We start from the raw sequence: 18166 nt of genomic DNA on the forward strand, positions 1-18166 counted from the left end.
GCTGTAGACAGCTATTGTGCTTTGGTCAAACAACAGTAAAACTGGCTTGATCAATGCCTGAGTTTGTGAAACACAAGTACTATCAGTTATTCATTGTTTCTTCACAAGCCTTCACTGTTTTGAGTAAAGCCTGTGCATTAACATAATTTACAGCAAAACTGAAATAGCCTAGAAAAGAACAAAGAAAGGAAATGTTTTCTGTAGGTTTTTTCCTTTGTGAAGAAACATGCAAATGTAGGTAACAAAGATTTAATGTGTTACGAGGACGTTGTGTGAAGAGAAAACGAAAAACCTAAATGTTGAATTCAAGTGTTACATGCCTTCCTTGTATCTAGCTTGGTATTTTAGAACAAATTACGTGTCGGGGCTAAGGGACTGAGCAGTCCACCTCTGTTTTGAAGCCCATCGGGCCTCAGCCTTTAGGGGCCCCTTGGAGCCTAAAACCTTTGGAGAAGCCACAATTCCAGTTTTGCATTGAAAGGTCTGGTTTTAAGAAAAATTTTTAATGCCTTGTTCTTCCAGAATTTTGCAAACTTGCTATAATTATCCTTGTCAAATGATGTTGTGCAGGATTTGTCTATCAGTACTTGATAGCGTAGTTTGCAGTGTCTGTCCACTACCCAGCAAGTCACCCTGTCAGCAGCAGAGCTCTGAGTCAGTCAAGCCGGGAAGCCCCATCAGTATAGATCACCCATTATCGTCCCAAGACGAGCAGGTCACCGAGTCCTCCCGTCCTTGTTGGTTTGTTTAAACCCTCTTCTCTCGTGCTGTCTCACTGTTGAAAGAATTCATACTTCAAAATTTAATTTACTTTTTTTTCCCCTCTGGTGCGGAGTGCGAGTGCAGCACCATTTTCCTGTGGGCAGAGTGGTGGTGGTGGTGAACTTGTACTGCCCAAGTATTGGTGTTGGCTCCAGAGCCTTTGAGGGCGGCGGCAGCCCTTTCCGCAGCATGCTTCCTGCGTCAAACACAGAGACTGGCAGGCTTATAAATTCATATAAACCAAACAGGGCATCTCCTCAAAAGGGCAGAGCTGCTATTTGTAGACTTCGATGAATACAGCCCCACAAACCTTCACCGCCTTACTCACCCACCGTGAGGCGGGAGCCACCGCCGTCGGCGTGCGCGGTGCCCGTGAGGGGACCGGCAGGGCGGGCGCTCTGGCGGCCTTTCACCGGGTGTTCGGGCTGGTGGCTTCGCAGCCTTCCAGCGCCATCAAGCCTGGATTTTACCTCACGGTCGTCTCCCGCGGCAGACCTCACAGGAGAGAGGGCGGGCGGCGTCGCTTCTCTCGCCGCCGAGGGCTGCCCCGCTCCTCTCCACAGTGGACGCGGCATGGCGGGACGGGGGTGTTCCTGCCGCCCGCAGGGGACTCGGCCGTGCAGCCCTCACCCGGGGCGGGGAGAGGGCTCCCCTTGCGGGGAAGACCCTCTCCCGAGCCTGGAGGGCAGCGATAGCGCCTTTGCTCCTGCAGGGCGCTGCGGGAGGGTGGGGGAGGACACCACCAGCTCTCCCTCTCTTTCCCTCCGCCGCCCCGCCCCGGGCACGCAGGTGTTGGACGGGGGTGGGCTGTGCGCTCTGCCATGGCGGGGGCTGCAAGGGACACCCCGCCGCGCCCGGCGGCGGCGGAGGAGGAGGAGGTAAGGGGCTGGGGAGGGGGAAAGGCGGCCGTCGTGGGGCTTGAGGAGCCCCTCGGCCGTGGGGAGAGAGAGCGGGGTTGGGGTCCCGGGCGTGCGGAAGGGTCCCGCCCGCTGCCTCCTTGCCCCGACGCGCTGGTTTTAGGTTTGTTTTTTTTTTTTTTTTAATTATTATCGCCGGTAGTTTAGGGGGAAGGGGGGTGGGCACTCTCGGGGGGGTTTGGGGCAGCCTGAACTTGCTGCCGCCGTGTCCTCTGTGGTGGCTCCCGCGCGGCGCAGCCTGTCTCCACCAGGTACCTGAAACAGCTCTTAAATCCTCACCGCCGCCCCCTTCTCTCTCACCAAGAAGCTCCGTGTAACTGGTATTTTCCCTCGAGTGCACTATACGGTATTTACTCTCCACTTCGGTGGCAGGAAAAAGCTCGTTCGCTTTCCACTTTCTCTTCCCCCCGGGGCCGTCTCCGATGAAGGCAGACGGGGCGCCGGGGGGGGAGGGGGTCGCTCTCCTCAGGAATCCTCATCAGCTCCTGACTTCCAGATGGGTGTTGTGAGTGAGAGAGTATCTAAATTCTGCCTCTTTAGACTCGGTGCGTGCCAGATGGGAGCGAAGAGGCAGGTAAGAGCTGAGTGAGGATGCCCCTCACCTCCTCTTGAGGGGGCACCTGGTAAAACTGGGAATTGACAGCTTCAGAACAGAGGGGCTGAGGTGGCCTTTCACAATGTAGTGGAGGGTGTTCAAGTCGTGGAGCTCATCGGACGCTGTGGGCACGTGCTGTTCTAGCTTGAACTTTTGTGTTCGGAAAACATCTGGGTGAATTCATGGAAGAAATCTGAAGATTTTAATGAGATATGCTCACAGAGCTCCTCAGCCCTACATTGCCGGCAGCTGGGAGAATGTCCTGGGAAAGCACCACTGTGTCCTGCCTTGTTCGTGTGCCCTTTCTAGGTGTTGGCACCCAAGCACTGCTCCTGTTATTTCGTCCGCTCAGGGGTGGACTGATGTCACTAAGAAACCTGAAAACAGTCCTCAGGATACTTGGTATGAGGGGCTTGGGATCCCCCACCTGTGACCATCACACTCATGCTTTCAAAAAGCATTTATTTGTATGGTCACTCACGGAAGAGAAACGTTACCAGAACAAATTCTACATTGAGAGAAAAGCTGACTCAAAAGCTGCTCCTCGTTAGCTACATTTTCATTGTTTCTCAGATAAACCTAGACTAGCATTTATCTTTGAGTCACAGGTTTTGCTCTCTCTTCTTACTGCTTTTAAATTACTTGTTGGTTCAGTTCTGGACTCGACTGATAAAGAACAGCTTAGGTCAAAATGTGGTTGCTCCCTATGCCCATAATGTTCATGCAATATCTTCACACAGTTGGAAAGAGTTGTTTTCAATGTGCTTAAATACTTTCTTTATAAATAAGATGATCTGTTATAAACATTATATTCAATTTCTGTTCTGTTGGGGAATGGAAAATTTACAAGCAATGAAAAGTATGGGTTTAATTTCCAAGAGAATTAAAAATAAAGGAACTACAGTGTATGAGATGCATTAACTTTCTGTAACAATTTTTAAACTTATTCTTCTATTTGAGGAGCAAAATCAGATGTCTCAGCTATTATGCTTTCTTAGTTTACCTTGAAACTTTGGTGTGACAAGGACATGTATAAGTAAAAAATTGTCAAGTTAATCTGAGAACAAAAAAGATTATAACTTCATTTGACTTTCCATTCTCTTACCTCCCACCCCATCCTCTCAGCTTTCTTTTAAAGCTTATAGAAGCAATTTGATGTTGACATTCAACTACACCACAGGGGTCTCAAAACAAAACTTTCATTGTAAATGCTTTGTATTTTATTCCTTATTTGACCACTGCCGCCCCATTATTTTCTGCAGTGAATTTTTGGAATACTTCAAGCTTACTGACAAACTTACACAGGTGAAAAAGCTTTCACTGTTTTTACAGGAATCAAGCAATTTCTGTTGCTTGAGGAAGCAATGCAGCAGGGAAATTCAGCCTTAAGAAAAAAACCTTGTTAGTTGCTCATAGGCAATGCATGGTTGTTGGTCACGCTGCTCTGCACAAGTGTGACGTTATCCTTCTCAAGACAGTTTCTGGTCTTATTTATTAGCAATATCATGTAAACCCAAGCAAGGCTGGAGGACTTACTCCTTTAGATCCTGTAATAGACAGCTGCCACATGTATTTTTTCTATTTTCAACTTTTCTACTCTCAACTGTATGCTCAGGAAGACAGAAAGAAAGGAATGTTTTAGCTTTACTGGTACAGAGACCTACCTTCATTTTTACCACTGCCTCATAGGATACTGAGGTAGAAGACATTGTGATTACCATGTAATGTCAATATGGAGAGTCAAAATAGGTTATGGGCAGCTTCTTTTGGAAAGCAACACCACAATGTAGAGTCTGAATGATTATTTCTCAGCAGATAGAAACTCAGGGGCACTCATTGAAGTTACCAGGCAGCAGATCTACAATGAACATGGTAACGTTTCCTTTCATGGTACATCATTCACGTGTAGAGCTGCTATGGCGTATTATGGCTTAAAGTACAAATGAGTTCTGAAAGTAATTAGGCAAAATGAAAGGAAAACAGGTATTGAACAGTAACCTCTATTTCAGGAAGTTAATGAACGGCTGATTCCTTGTGTTTCTGTGGCTGACTGAACTTCTGTATGCTATGTCTATCTGACAGCTTGGTTTATTCTGAAGATAACCCTCATAAACAAAATTTAGTGAAAACTTAACTGCTGCACTGACCAAAGTATTAACTTTGCTTCAATGTGATCCAGGACTGTGGTTCAGAAAGTTGAGCAGCATCCTGGGGGTGTGTGGAATCACAGTGAGACCTTTTTAAAAAAATGTATTACAATTGTAAATTTTCAAACCATGAAACCGATGTAAAGACAGGAGTACTGCCTACAGCCTGTAAGTTTAGATCTTGGTTGACCGTTTCCTGTACCACAACTTAAATTAGACTAATTCTTAAGAACCTAACATTCTTTGTGTTATAAAAATATTTTGGAATCATGTATATTATATAGAGGCATTTACTTTTTCTGTCTTACTATGTCCTTAGATACTGAAAGGATATGGGGAACTGTTTTTAAACTGAAAGAGGGACATAGGGAAGAAATTTTTACGATGAGGATAGTAAGACACCGGCATAGGTTGCCCAGAGACGTGGATGCCCCATCCCTGGAGGTGTTCATGGCCAGGTTGGATGGGGCTTTGAGCAACCTGATCTAGTGAAAGATGTCCCTGCCCATGGCAGAGGGGTTGAACTAGATGAACTTTAAAGGTCCCTTCCAACCCAAACCATTCTGTGATTCTATAGCAGCTACTAGAGAAAATAAGTGGGAAAGCAGCCTTAAAGATCTAAAAGGTTTTTCTCAGCTTGTTTTGGGGGTGGAATGGGATACAGGATTTACACAACAGTGGTTTATGTCTCTTGATTTTAGTTGGAAGTCATCTTGCCAATGCTTGGAGATTAGAAGGGAAGTTATCAAAGGAAAACAAACTTTTAAAGTCATTTAATATCTGGGAGGATGGAGGTGGGGCTAAGAGAAGGGACTGATTAAAAAATAAAACAGTGTGATAAAGTTTAAAAATATACAGCCCCTGGAGCAAAGCTCAAGAGGTCTGTGTTGTGAGTCAAGCAAACAAAATTCTATAGGCCCCACAAGTCCAGTAAAGCTCACATTTAATAGTACTTATGTATGAAACTGAGAGTTACTTTGTACAGCAGATATGTATATAGTCTGTTTGTTGTGTTTAAAATCTCTTATCAAATTAAATAGTATATTGTTCTGATAAAGCCAGTCTTGTGACTGTTCACCACTTTTCCTCTTTCCAGGAAAAAAAAAAAAAAATTGCCAATGTGGAGTACAAATGAGGCCTGCTGTGATGATACCATTTTGCAGCTCATGCCCTGATGCTGTCCACTTTACTTGGGCATAGTAACAGGATGCCTCCCCTTCTTTCTCTGTGGAAAGACAAAAAGGAAAGAGTCCCAATACTGGTGCTTGCTTTTTCACACCCACTCAGATAAAACAGTTCAAATGAAAATGATTAGATGATGAAAGGTTCTGTCTAGAAATCTAGAAATTATCAAAACTCTGTTAGATAGTAAAGATGATGGTACTTAGTAAATTTTTAAAAGTCTAAATTTGGGTTGGATATGTTGACCCTTTGAAAAGAATACAAGATTAATGAGTCATTTTCTTCCTGTATTTTGAATTTTATGGCATGAAATTAAGTCTTAAGATTTTGTTAAAGGCTTTGCACTATTCTGGAACTTCTACTATTGGAAAATACAGTGTTCTTCATTAGAATTTCTATTAGACTCTGCATTTTTTGTCTTTTAATTACCGTTATGAAACCGTATTTTCAGCCTTTATCTTACTTTTATTTTGCAATTCTATTAGAGAATATTCTTAGATGCTCATGGTGCTTTTCAAACATCAAAAGGTAAATGAGAGAGCACAGTTTTGCAAAATTTTTTAAACATGCCTAAAGTGACTTAGAGTCCTTCCTAAAGAGGACTGGGGCCCCAAATCACTTTCCCTATTATGCCAACTTTCACAAAAATTATAGAGAAGTCAAGTCAAAAGGAAGGATGTACAAAGTCAAGTGACTTTGCCAGGGTCACACCAGCATTTTGTGACAAAGTAAGGAAGGAATGGAGCACAAATGTTTGGGATCTATTCAGTCTGCATTTGACTGCGAACTTCTTTCTATGAATGTTGTCTAATTACTATGGTAATATATTAATATATATCAATTATTACAGTGTGAAAGATTAATGTAAGAAATTTCTTTTCTAAAGTGAAAAAGCTTTCAACCTTAAAAAAAAATCCCAATTAAACATTCAAAGACAAAACTAAGCTCAGAAAATAGTGTAACAATATATGCACTTTGCTGCTTCTTGCTTGTTTGTAGACTTGTTCCTTTTTAATAGCTGGCAAGAAGCAGGTAGGTAAGCCTAGGTTCCCTTGTAGGAACACTGTCATCTGTTTTTAGGGGCTGAATTAAGCAACAAAACCCCATTAAAAAAGCAATGAGCATCCAAATGCCTGTTGATGATAGGGGTTGAGGGCATATGGATTCATTAGTGGAATACCTGTGAAGCGAATACTTGAATTTGGTGTTAACCTTAGACTTTAACCTTATTACTTCTGTAGGTTTTAACTTGTGTATCTTGATTTTTCTCATAATTTGTTTTGCTTCATCTTAAACAGGAATACAGGCTCTCGATTTGCGGCAAATTATGCTATGCAATAGGAGGTGCCCCAAACCAAGTGGCAGGAAGTGCTGCTGCTTTCTTCCTACAGATCTACCTGCTAGATATAGCCCATGTAAGTAGTATGAGAAACCTTTACAGATTGTAGACTTACCTCAACTCTGATGTTGTCAACAATGTCCATGGAATGATAAAAGGTGAATTAGCTAATAAAACTTTAAAATTATCTTTTTATCATTGCCTCTAGCTGTTCAGCATCCTGGAAACTGCATGAACTTGTCCAGAAATAGTTTTTTTTCTTTTTTTCACTAGTTTCCTTTCTGTCTTGAAGTGGCCGTTGTTTGCTTTTAGTTTGGGATCATTAGTAGAGCTTTAGGCACTGTAGAGCTCACACAATTGCAGACACAAGAAAAAGCAGTTCTCTGTGTCAAGAGTCAGAGACAGCAAGATACGAGATGTCTGAAACATTAACAGCACCACGTTGAGGTTGTGAAGTTTTGTTCATTTGGTTTAGGTAAAAATCATTGCAGTTGCATCCAGTAGTCAGCATAATTTCATATAAATTTGATTTGGTTTGTCTAGGATAATTTAATTGCAAAGAAAGCTGAGTGATCCTTCCTGAAGGTTCTTTGCTTCCAGTCTGTGGTTTTCTGGTGCAGAAGCAGACCTGGTAAAACAAAGCAGTAGGAGTCATCCTATTCATCTGACTTTCAGCTGCTCCAGCTAGATTTCAGGACAGCAGAGGAACAAAGAAAATCAATCCATAAGCATTTTTTACTGTTTTGGCTTGTCTTGTATGCCTGCCTGGTCACTAGGTGGGACGTATAAAGTATTGTAGGATAGAAAAAAGGATTTTAGGAAGATGAGGCCAAATTACAGGGACTGTGAGAACAGCTGTAGCTGAAACTACATGAGTGGCTTTCAGCATTGATGATGGGTTTTATTTGCTGGAAAGAACAGGAGGTTCTGGATCAGATATCATTATCCATTTGCTGTTTAAGATGTAGAAAGTCAGGATATCATGACCTGGGGAGTGGAGGTGTCTAAAAGATTGGGTTTATGGTTTTCCTGTAGAAGTCTGATATCAGGAGGTGAGGTGTGACTTACTTGATAAAATTGGCAACGCAATAAGACTGGTATGTAAAACTGAGATCTTGACTGTCTTACTGAGATCAAAGTCACAAGATCTAGAAAAGGGGCCAGTTTTGGACAGCAGTGTCAGAGATGTCAAGTGGATGGTGTGGAGTCTGAGGAGTTGGAGGTGGAACAGGTAACTTGGAGATGCAGCAGGGAGGTGGACACAGCTCTGACTACAGCTGTTTCACGCTTACATCAAGGATGGCAATACAGGCCATTGGAGATGATGAAGCATGAACTAAATGAGAAAGACATTAATACAATTTTCTCAGGGTGCTTATAAATATGGTGATTTCCCCACTCTCTGCTTATCAATGAAACCGAAAATTCTTGAAGTTAGGGACTGTTTATCTTTTTGTCTACAGTACCCAGAAAGCTGGGGTCCCATTCTTGCATCTTTGGGCACTACCTAAATAAGTGACATAATAATAATTATTTTGTTAACAAGCTCCTACTGAAACCCAATAATTTTGCTTAATGTTTGTAATGATACACTTACTACTTCATTAAGAGGCTTAATTATTTGTTCCTTGATGGTTTAATTTGTTCTCTGAAGTAATCCTGCAGGGACAGGATTTATTTCAAGGCCTGATGAACAGCTCTAAAATCCTGTGGTTTTTTTCCACACATTTTCAGGGAACAGCACATAATTTTATAGTCACTACCTGGTTTTAATCCTTGCCCACGTAGAGGGCAGAACTGTTTTGGCTCTTCGAGACATTGTGAAACTTTCGAGGTGTAATCTTTCATACATAATCTGAGTCCTTTCTAAGAAAATTACATTTTTATTCACTTTCTGTAGCTTACAGTTTTTTCATTTGAATTCCATGTTCCACCTAAATTACCCGTATAAACTACGGACATATAAACGTAACTCCAAACCACACAGGATCTTTGAGTCAAATTACTAGAAAACACCAAAATCTCTGATAATAGGATCATGGTCTTTATTCCCTTTGAGATGGGTGAATTTAGGATATTTTCACAGTATCACAGTATGCTAGGGATTGGAAGGGACCTCAAAAGATCATCTAGTCCAATCCCCCTGTCGGAGCAGGAACACCTAGATGAGGTTGCACAGGAAGGCGTCCAGGCGAGTTTTGAATGTCTCCAGAGAAGGAGACTCCACAACCTCCCTGGGCAGCCTGTTCCAGTGCTCTGTCACCCTCACTGAGAAGAAGTTTCTTCTCAGATTTAAGTGGAACCTCTTGTGTTCCAGCTTGAATCCATTACCCCTTGTCCTATCCTATTTTATCTTGTATTCTATTAATACTGAGAAGTTTCTGGCATTGGTGCTGACAGACACTGTCTAGATTTAGGGGGTAAGAATATGCAGCCAAGGGATGTATAAACCTATACCAATGCTGAAGACAGGGTGACTACACAGACTCCACTCCTAACATAAGAGAGGTTTTAATTTTCCTCAAGGCTTTCTGCCACTTCTGTTTATCCGATACCCACTTCCTTTCTGTCTGTTCAAGTTGTCTGAACAAAATACCAACGCGAAACCCACCTAATTTGAAGTTTTCTGTCCCAGTGTCCCTAACTGCAGTATTTCCACCCCTGTATCTTTCTGACTGCTATTGTTCTTGTTTTGGCTGACCTGTATCTTGAGAAGCAGTAGTGACTTCTGAGCAGTTACAGTGCAGCCCCCATGGCAAGTCTGCCTCAGGGTTGGTGGGCTGCTTGCCACCCTGGCTGTGGGAGGGCACAAGTCAGCAAAGGTGAATGAGGTGAACATCAGCAAACTGCTGTGGGACACAGCCCAATGCTTATCCCATCCTTGTCCAACAGTGCAGCAAAAGGATGCTTGGACAGCCACTGTCATTACCTGCTGGAGACTGCCATTCCAAATTTGGAGCCAGGCTCTTTTCAATGGTTCCCAGTGACAGGACGAGGGGCAATGAGCACGAGTTAGAACATAGGAAGTTCCGTTCAAATACACGGAAAAACTTCTTTACGGTGAGGGTGACAGAGCACTGGCACAGGCTGCCCAGGGAAGTTGTGGAGTCCCCTTCTCTGGAGATTTTCAAGACCCGCCTGGATGCAGTCCTGAGTAATGTGCTCTGGGCAATCCTGCTTTAGCAGGGGAGTTGGACTAGATGATCTCTAGAGGTCCCTTCCAACTCTGAAAATTCCGTGATTCTGTGAAATCCTTCCCTGTTCATAAGCTTTCTGGGGTGGAGTATTTGTCTTGGAGCTGGTGGTGTCAGGAAGATTGGCTGCTCCTGCAATTTCACCTAATTTGGGCTAAAATTTAACAGGTGTGATTACAAAAATGCATAGAATCTGCCTTTTACGAAGGTCATGGAGGACATTTAGAGATTATTACTTCCCTCTTTCACCTCTGAGGGCATACCTACAGCAAATTTTGTGGGCAGGGGACCTGCATGACCTGGAAGCCATGTGATGTTGCCTCCTAAGCAGTGAGCTCCGCAGAAAAGCAGGGGATACTATCTCAAGCTTGGTGGTGTATCAGCTGCGTTCGCCAGGCTTCCCACTGCACTGGAGCAGTGACAGCATGAAGAAGCATATAGATGAAGGGGTTTTGTCTGCTGTCGCTGTTTAAGCCTCATAGGCTGTTTCAGTGGTCTCTCTCTCTCTCTCAGTGGTTGGTTTGAGGAACATTCATGTTTATATAGATTTCAATGACTTTTTTCAGGCCTATAGTTTCAGTGGCGTGAACCAAGCACTTGGAAGAGAACCCACTTTTTTTAACCATTGTGTGATATGAATTCCCAAGCTTTCTACAGATATATGAGAAAAATAACTACATAGCCTGGGATAAACTGTATTTCTATATCGGCACTTAAGTATGATCCTCCTGGGTTAACGTCAAAGGTTTTTCTACTTGGCCCTTTTATTCTTATGTAACCCATGAACATTTTTCAAGTGAGATTTGTTGGACATGTGCTGGAAACTTTGATTGGAACAGATGTGCCTTATGCAGTTCAGTTGTCACAGTTCAGTTCTGAGTGGATAAAGTCTGCTGTGCTACAACCTCTTCCACAGACACATGACACCAGTTGGCAGCCTTATTGGTAATCTCAGGAGATAGAAAAACATGAATGCATGTAAACAGCTCCCTCTACTTTTTTCTAGATCAGGTCAAGATAAAGATATGGGGAAATGGGCCTTTGTGGGGAACAAAGAGACAGGACAATTACAGAGGGACTCTATCAGATTTTAATGAGTAAAACAAGGATTTTAGTCTACTATTTGACTATCTAACTCATGTTCCTAGTTCTAAACACATTCATAATCTCTCCTTCCTTGCACTTTCCCCCTTTAATCCCTCTTGCATGGTGCCTGTCTCAACGTCTCATTTATTTGCTGCAGGTAACCAATAGTAATTTCTATGACAGCAGCAGACATGTTTTGTAAATGAACTATCATTATTCTTTAACACACTGAGGGTTTCTTTTCTGGAAAGTTGCTTTGTGCTGTTTCATTGTATTATAAAACAATGGCTCTTGTTTACAGTATTCTGCCTGTACTTTCAGATTACCCCATTTCATGCCTCTTTGGTGCTGTTCATTGGCAAAGCCTCAGGTGCAGTTACTGATCCTGTTGCAGGCTTTTTTATTAGCAAAAGTAGATGGACAAAAATTGGCCGGCTCATGCCTTGGTAAGCATAAATGTGTATATATATTTACATACATATATGTGCATATTGTGTGTGTGTTGTGATCATACAGTCACCTCATGGAATTAGACTAATTTTTCTTTGCCTGTTTCCCAGACAACAGTGATTGTATTCATTCTACATGTATAAAATAAAAAAGAAAAAATGTCTGTCATCTATTTCCCTTTAACTTATTCACCCATGAAAATGTGGAAGAGATTTTCTACCACTGGAGACACAAACAAAAAAAGCCAAGACACTGCGTTGTCACACAAAACTGGGAGCTCAGATCTAAAATTTTCTTCAATCTGTGGTTGAATTTTCAACTTTTTTTAGATTCCTTTGTTTGGCTTCACTCCTCCACAAAGTTGGAACTTTTTTCTACTTGTGTCCTAGTGTGCCTTCACTTCTCACATCAGCCTTCCAGGAGCTCTGTTAACTTTAATTCTCTAGGCCTTTCGATTCAGTAAAGGACGTGTGCATACATGTGGAACAGATGTGACACCATGACATTGAAGGGCTCAGCAACCAGCACTGCCCTGACTCTGTTACATTCTTCCCTACAGCAGTCATCCTGCTTCTCTTACATCCTTGTAATCAAAATACTTAAAAGTCATGGTGATTTTTTTAATTACAAAGAATGAGATGCTGTAAGATTTTGATCGACATTTCTAAAGGGGCAGTGTGATGCTTCACTTTGACATACTTATCTATTGTATGCACTCTAGCTAGTATACTTGTACATATGCTGTCCATGTACTGTAAGGAGAAGTTAGAAGAATGAATGTTACTTGCATAGGAAGAAGACTGACAGGTGTGAAGCAATAAAATTGGAAAGTATTGGTCCCTGTTAGAGGAACCCAAGCTCATCTATGCCATAGGGCATTTATTTGTTGGGTTTTTTATATTTTGGAAGTCAAGGGGAGACTCTAGTTTGTGAAATAGAGCAGTGATGAAAGACTGCCTATCTCATGCATTAGAAGGATGTATTGTAAGATATTCTGAATTAATTATGAATTTTGAATTAATATAACCCCCAAACAATTCACAACAAAAATCTAAGAGTAAATGTGGTATCCTGAGCAAAGAAATTGAAATTTCGTGGAAAATAAGCTCAGTGTTTTAGCTCTTGCTGTCATGTGGTTTTAGGGCTACAGAATTTTCTCCGTGGGCAGCTTATATCTGGCAAAAAATAGAAGGCAAGTACATGTTGGAAGAAGACTAAGATCAGCTGCTCTTGGCCCCAGCAGCAACAGGGCCTTCAGGTCAAAGTTAAGCTCTTTGTGAAGAGCCCCATGGGAATAGAGGAGCTTGCTGCTGTTTCTCTTTTCAGGACTTGGGTTGTAGCCAGGTAAATGCAGTGCTTTTTAAAGAGCACTGAATTAAGCGAGTAACAAAGTTATTAAAAAGTTAAATAATGACATTTTTATACAAATGCTGTTAGATGTATTCTGATGCCTTTCTCTGAAAATACTGCGAATACACGTTTAGTGTTAGCGTTAAATTGATGTTAGAATAATTCCCATCCTAGCACAAGCATGAACTTATCAGCCAATTTCTGTACAACTTGCACTTCTTACAGGAAAGGTGTTTATCTAACCCAGCCTTTAATATGCCTTCATCAAGCAGCTGCTTTCTTTCCAGAAGAATTTTGTCTGGTTTTTTGGTAATGGTAATTTTTTTCATGGGAATTTTGTTCCTACGCTTTGGACGTCAGATCATATTTATGCAAAGCAAAAAAGTGGGTCTTCCATTATCTTAAAAATACTTAGTGTTTTGATATTATTCTGACTTCTTAAGTATCTGGAGTGAAGCAATGGAATTGGGTCAATCAGAAAAGCTTGTCAGCAAAGCAAGAACATTAGTAAAGAAGGTGAACATTAAACTATAGCTTAACATATACTCAATATAATAAAAAGTCACCAATCACTATTGATCTCTTTTATGCAATGCATTTAAAAAGCATAAGCAGGCATTGACTTGAAATACACAAACCTGGTCAAATATTTTGTCAAAGCAGATAATAGTGGGCAATCAGATATTCAGCAACTTCATCAACGCTCTGAAAACTCAGTGATATTCATGATGAAAGCAAAATATGGAAAGAGGGTGGAAGGGGGGAAGAATACTAAGAGGGCTATTGCTGAAAAGTTGCATGAAAAACTGGCTATGGAAATATTTTACTGTGGGGACTCTGTCTGGACACCAGTCTGGAAGAGCTCAGTATTTTGGAGAGGAAGGTGGATTTCCTGAGATGTGTGAGGATTTTACCCTTATTTTTGTTTTGCATTGCTGACCAGCTCTGGGTGAACTGTGGCCTGGGAACTGGAGGGACAGAGAATACCAGAACCTGGCACTTTCCTTGTAAATGCTCAGCTCCCAGTGATGCTGTCCACCCCAAAGGGCAGTGTGGGAAAGCCATTGTTTCACTAAACTATTTATCCACATTACTCTTTTGTATTCAAGGTTTTTAGTTCATGATTGCAAAATAATCAGCTGACCCTCAATGTCAGTAGTGCTGTTGTGAAGGGATTAATCTGTTTTCTCTTTTACGTGTTTGGATGTGTTTTGTTGGGATCTTGGTCATCTAATTACATTGTTTAATGTCCGATTTACAAGAATACAGGAGAGCCCTGATGCTGCTGCAGCTCAGACATTTAGTAAATAATAGCATCTGAACACTTCTTCCGTATCATGGGGTTTGACACGTGTTGTTTGCCTGAAATAGTTTTTAGACTAATGTAATTAATTGCTAGTTAATGGCAATGTCTGTAATTTAAGTTTCTGTGGTTCTTTTTTTTTTTTAAGCCACCTTCCTCACCACAAGACGATCCTTTTGTGTTTGAAGTGACTAGGAGTTTTGCTGCTGAAATAAATGGAGCAAATTATCATATACCCAAGTAGATACAGACTGTAGGAACTTTTGCAGTGGGCTGTCCATTAACTTTTATGCTGTCTTCAGCATTTTTAAGTGTATCAACATATTTGCACTTGCTTGAAGTAGCAATGAGTTGAGAGGAAAACTGAAGGCATTAAAATTGGAGGAGGGAATCCTTGGTAATAAGTAGACTCGTAAAAATTGCTGCAGTATGTAAAGACATGTGACAATAGATCTTAGTTTTCAGTGGTTATTTCTAATAAATGTGTCTGAGACATGTACTAAGGCATGGTAATATAGGTATGCTGTTACAGTGCATTTGCAAGGAAATTGTGTCTGTTCTGAGTGGGATATTAACTTAAGTATAGCTCTTTTCCTTAAGATTTGCTGGGCTTTTTCCATTTTATGGAAGTACTTGTATACATTTTATATTAATCTGTGTATTTAAGGCATGCTAACGTTTAACACTTCAAACCATGGCATTATTGTAGTTAGGAAAACTGCACATAAAAGAAATTGCATTATATTGATTATTAGCAGGAAAATTTAATGTGCTTTGCTATCATTATGCTGAGATTGTTGATGTGTTAATCTTCTTTGCAGGATGCTAGCATGTACACCCTTCACAGTAGTGTCCTATTTTTTTATGTGGTACCTGCCTCCTTTTGTATCAGGAAGAGTGGCGTGGTACCTGACTTTCTACTGCCTTTTCCAAGCACTGACCACAGTAAGTAGATTACAGGCATAATGTTCTCAGCAGTAACTTGTTTGTTTTCTGTCTATATTAATGCATTCAGATTTAGTAAACTGAGATTTACCAAAACTTTATATTTTATTTCAACCTCTAGTGAGTTTAAGAGGTAGGCAGATGTGCTTTTATCAAACTCTCTGCTTGTTGATTGTTTCTGCCAATGACCTGCTAATTCAGACAGATTACCTCCAGTCACTTTCATTTGCAGTGCCCTAGATACTCCACTCATTCTTGCATAGATCCACAGAGACATTTGGATTCCTAAGTCCAGTTAAACATCTAACTTCTCATAACTGTTTTCAGGAGCAGATTAGGAGACCAAGTAGGTTGTGGCTCTAATTCTGGGTGTTTTAACTCAAGTTAGAAGGCAATGGAAAGTCAGGGTACCAGAACTGAAGTAGTACTGATAGTAGTCATCATGATGTTTATGCCTGGATAGAAGAGTTTGAGCACATGAATTTTTTTAATGCAGCTCAGAACTTGCAATATTTATGCAGAAGCCATCATTTCAGTGGATCCCAAAGAACTTCTTTGACATGTTCCATGCTGTACATGTAGAGGTTGCATCACCCCATTTTGCCTTGTAACCAATATCAAGGTGAAAGAAGGTATCTTCTGTGCAAAGCAGTATCACTCAATGGACTAAGACTGGAAGTGAGACAGCTGCATTGTGATTTGGCAGGGTGTATCCTGGCTGATTGAATTTCACTGGATCACATTTTGCAAAAGGGGTTCCCAGATGTTTAAAATGTTTTCATTTCTTGTTTGACTTCAGCTTTTCTCCTGTTTACAGATCTGTTGGATCTGGTAATTCTGTATTCCTGTGTTAAGCTGGAATATTTTCCTAGGCCCTTTGCTTCCTATGTAGAAAGATGGTCCAGAAGACATTCATAATGGCTTAAAATCATTCTCTTCCCTCTCTCTTTTGAAGGAAAAACACGGCTATTCCATGGCAGAGCTTTAAAAATGTATACACTTGCCATGTTTGATGGAGAATGCAGAAATGCATTTTGCACAGAGTAGGATGTGGATTGCAAGACTTAGTTTGCCTGGCTGCAGATCTCTGCGGTGGTGGAAACACCACAGAGAACTTGATTGTTCAAGCAGGTTCATGTCCCAAACTTCACAACAGTCTGAGAGTTTGGCCTGTATGTTCCAAGATTTTTGAAGTTATTTTTATTTTAGTTCAACACTATGAGGGCAGGGTCCCACTCACATCATGACCATCCAAAAGTTGAAGCCTTTAATATTCAATAGTTTTTTTCAGTGAAGTACCACTGGAGATAAGGCCTCTCCTGCATTAAAAGCGGGGCTCATTTACCCAGCATAAATATTACCAGTGCATTGTTTCCACCAAGATTTTACAGTAAGGTATCAATTGCATGCTAGATACAATGCTGTAAAAACAAACAAGCCACACTCTTAATCTACCTTTTGTCAGTGCATGGACATAGCAATTGTGTGTTTCTATCCATTCTTAACTCAAATTAAGGAGTGTGTGGCAAAATGGTGCTGAAGACAAAGTAGTTTTCGCAATTATCTCCTGGAATTACATAGTGAGACAGATATTTGAACTATTTGGGGGATTTATACAGTCTTCTGGCTTGAATAAAATGGAAAATTGTATTGTCTTCTTTATGGCTTTGCTTCCTGTTAGTTAGCTCAAGCTAGGAACATGATAGTCTCCTAGTGCAAAGACGACTAGATGCTTTATAGCCTAGCTATGAAGGACGTTTTCCCAAGGAAGTTGAAGGAGCACAGTATTAAGGTAAAGCCTCTTGGTAATATTTTATTTATTATTTGTATTATAAAAGATACTTTTTTCCTTTTATGTGCTTTGTGAATCAGAAAGAAGAGATGGATCTTTGTGCTAAAAAATACAATGTTCTGAAGAAGTGAATTCCAAGGTCGCATTAAACTATTTTCCTGAGTATCAAAGGAATACAGCATTTACCCTGACATTTCCTAAGTGATGTTCTTTCTTTGCATAGTTATTCCAAGTACCATATTCTGCCCTCACCATGTTTCTCAGCACAGACCAGAAGGAGAGAGATTCTGCAACAGCATACCGTGAGTGTGATCTGGGCTTTCTCATGTGGGTTAGGGCCGAGTTTTATTTAAAATCATTCTTTATCTATGGGAAGTTCCTAATGGTTTGTGTCGCTAAACTGGACTTATATGAGGTTTTAAATATCTTATGAAAAATGTAAATGCTTCCAGTTTTCTAGCTAAATAGAAGACATTAATGTTTTATTGTCTCAAATTGTCTTATTAGCTATAAACTCTTTTTGATTTATTGCTAGCTAGATGAAATAATAAAAATCACTCTTACCCAAGCCAGGGTAGAGAATAATGATTTCATTTAAAGGTGATTTACAGGGGAAGAAAACAAAGTGCTGATTTTCTTTAACATTAAAGAAAGCCTGAGAGTAATTTTGAGTATTTTCTTTCTTTTTTTTTTCTTTTTTTTTTTATTCAGATTTCCTTAGGTTTCATGTTAGACATTCAAATCCCAAACCTGTCTTCTCTGAAAAAAAATCTAGATATCATAGAACCAAGACAGTTAACCTCATCAAAAAATGAGAGTAATTTTGTGTGCATGTTCGCACAAACTGAAATCTCTCTCTTTGTTTCATCTGTGTTTATTTAATTCTAACATATACCAGGTAGTTTAAGGACAGACCTTGCTGTAATATATCTAGCACTCTGACTGTATTAGTTAAAAGCATGAGGGCTTCCAGACCATATCTCTGGCTCTTCAACAATCAAAACCAGGCAGTTTTGCTTTGAAGCAAATCGATCAGACCAAAAGTGTGATTAAAACATTTTCAAGATTTTCTGTATAGTTTATAAATTGAATGTAAGAATAGTT

At 40.7% G+C, this 18166-nt stretch overlaps 1 protein-coding gene across 1 annotated transcript in view; it reads left to right on the top strand.

Moving 5' to 3' along the window:
• Window positions 1-1335: 1335 nt before the first annotated feature.
• MFSD2B (MFSD2 lysolipid transporter B, sphingolipid) overlaps window positions 1336-18166 on the top strand; it is a gene marked incomplete at both ends in the record, with an annotated part of 38298 nt that continues 21467 nt past the window's right edge. The window contains 7 exon segments of the mRNA XM_082480758.1: window positions 1336-1488; window positions 2220-2253; window positions 6821-6876; window positions 6878-7018; window positions 11544-11668; window positions 15147-15270; window positions 17286-17364. Coding sequence (XP_082336884.1) covers window positions 1336-1488; window positions 2220-2253; window positions 6821-6876; window positions 6878-7018; window positions 11544-11668; window positions 15147-15270; window positions 17286-17364 — 712 coding nt within the window.

The sequence above is a fragment of the Vanellus vanellus genome, assembly GCF_965231255.1.
Source record: "Vanellus vanellus genome assembly, chromosome: 3".
NCBI lineage: Eukaryota > Metazoa > Chordata > Aves > Charadriiformes > Charadriidae > Vanellus > Vanellus vanellus.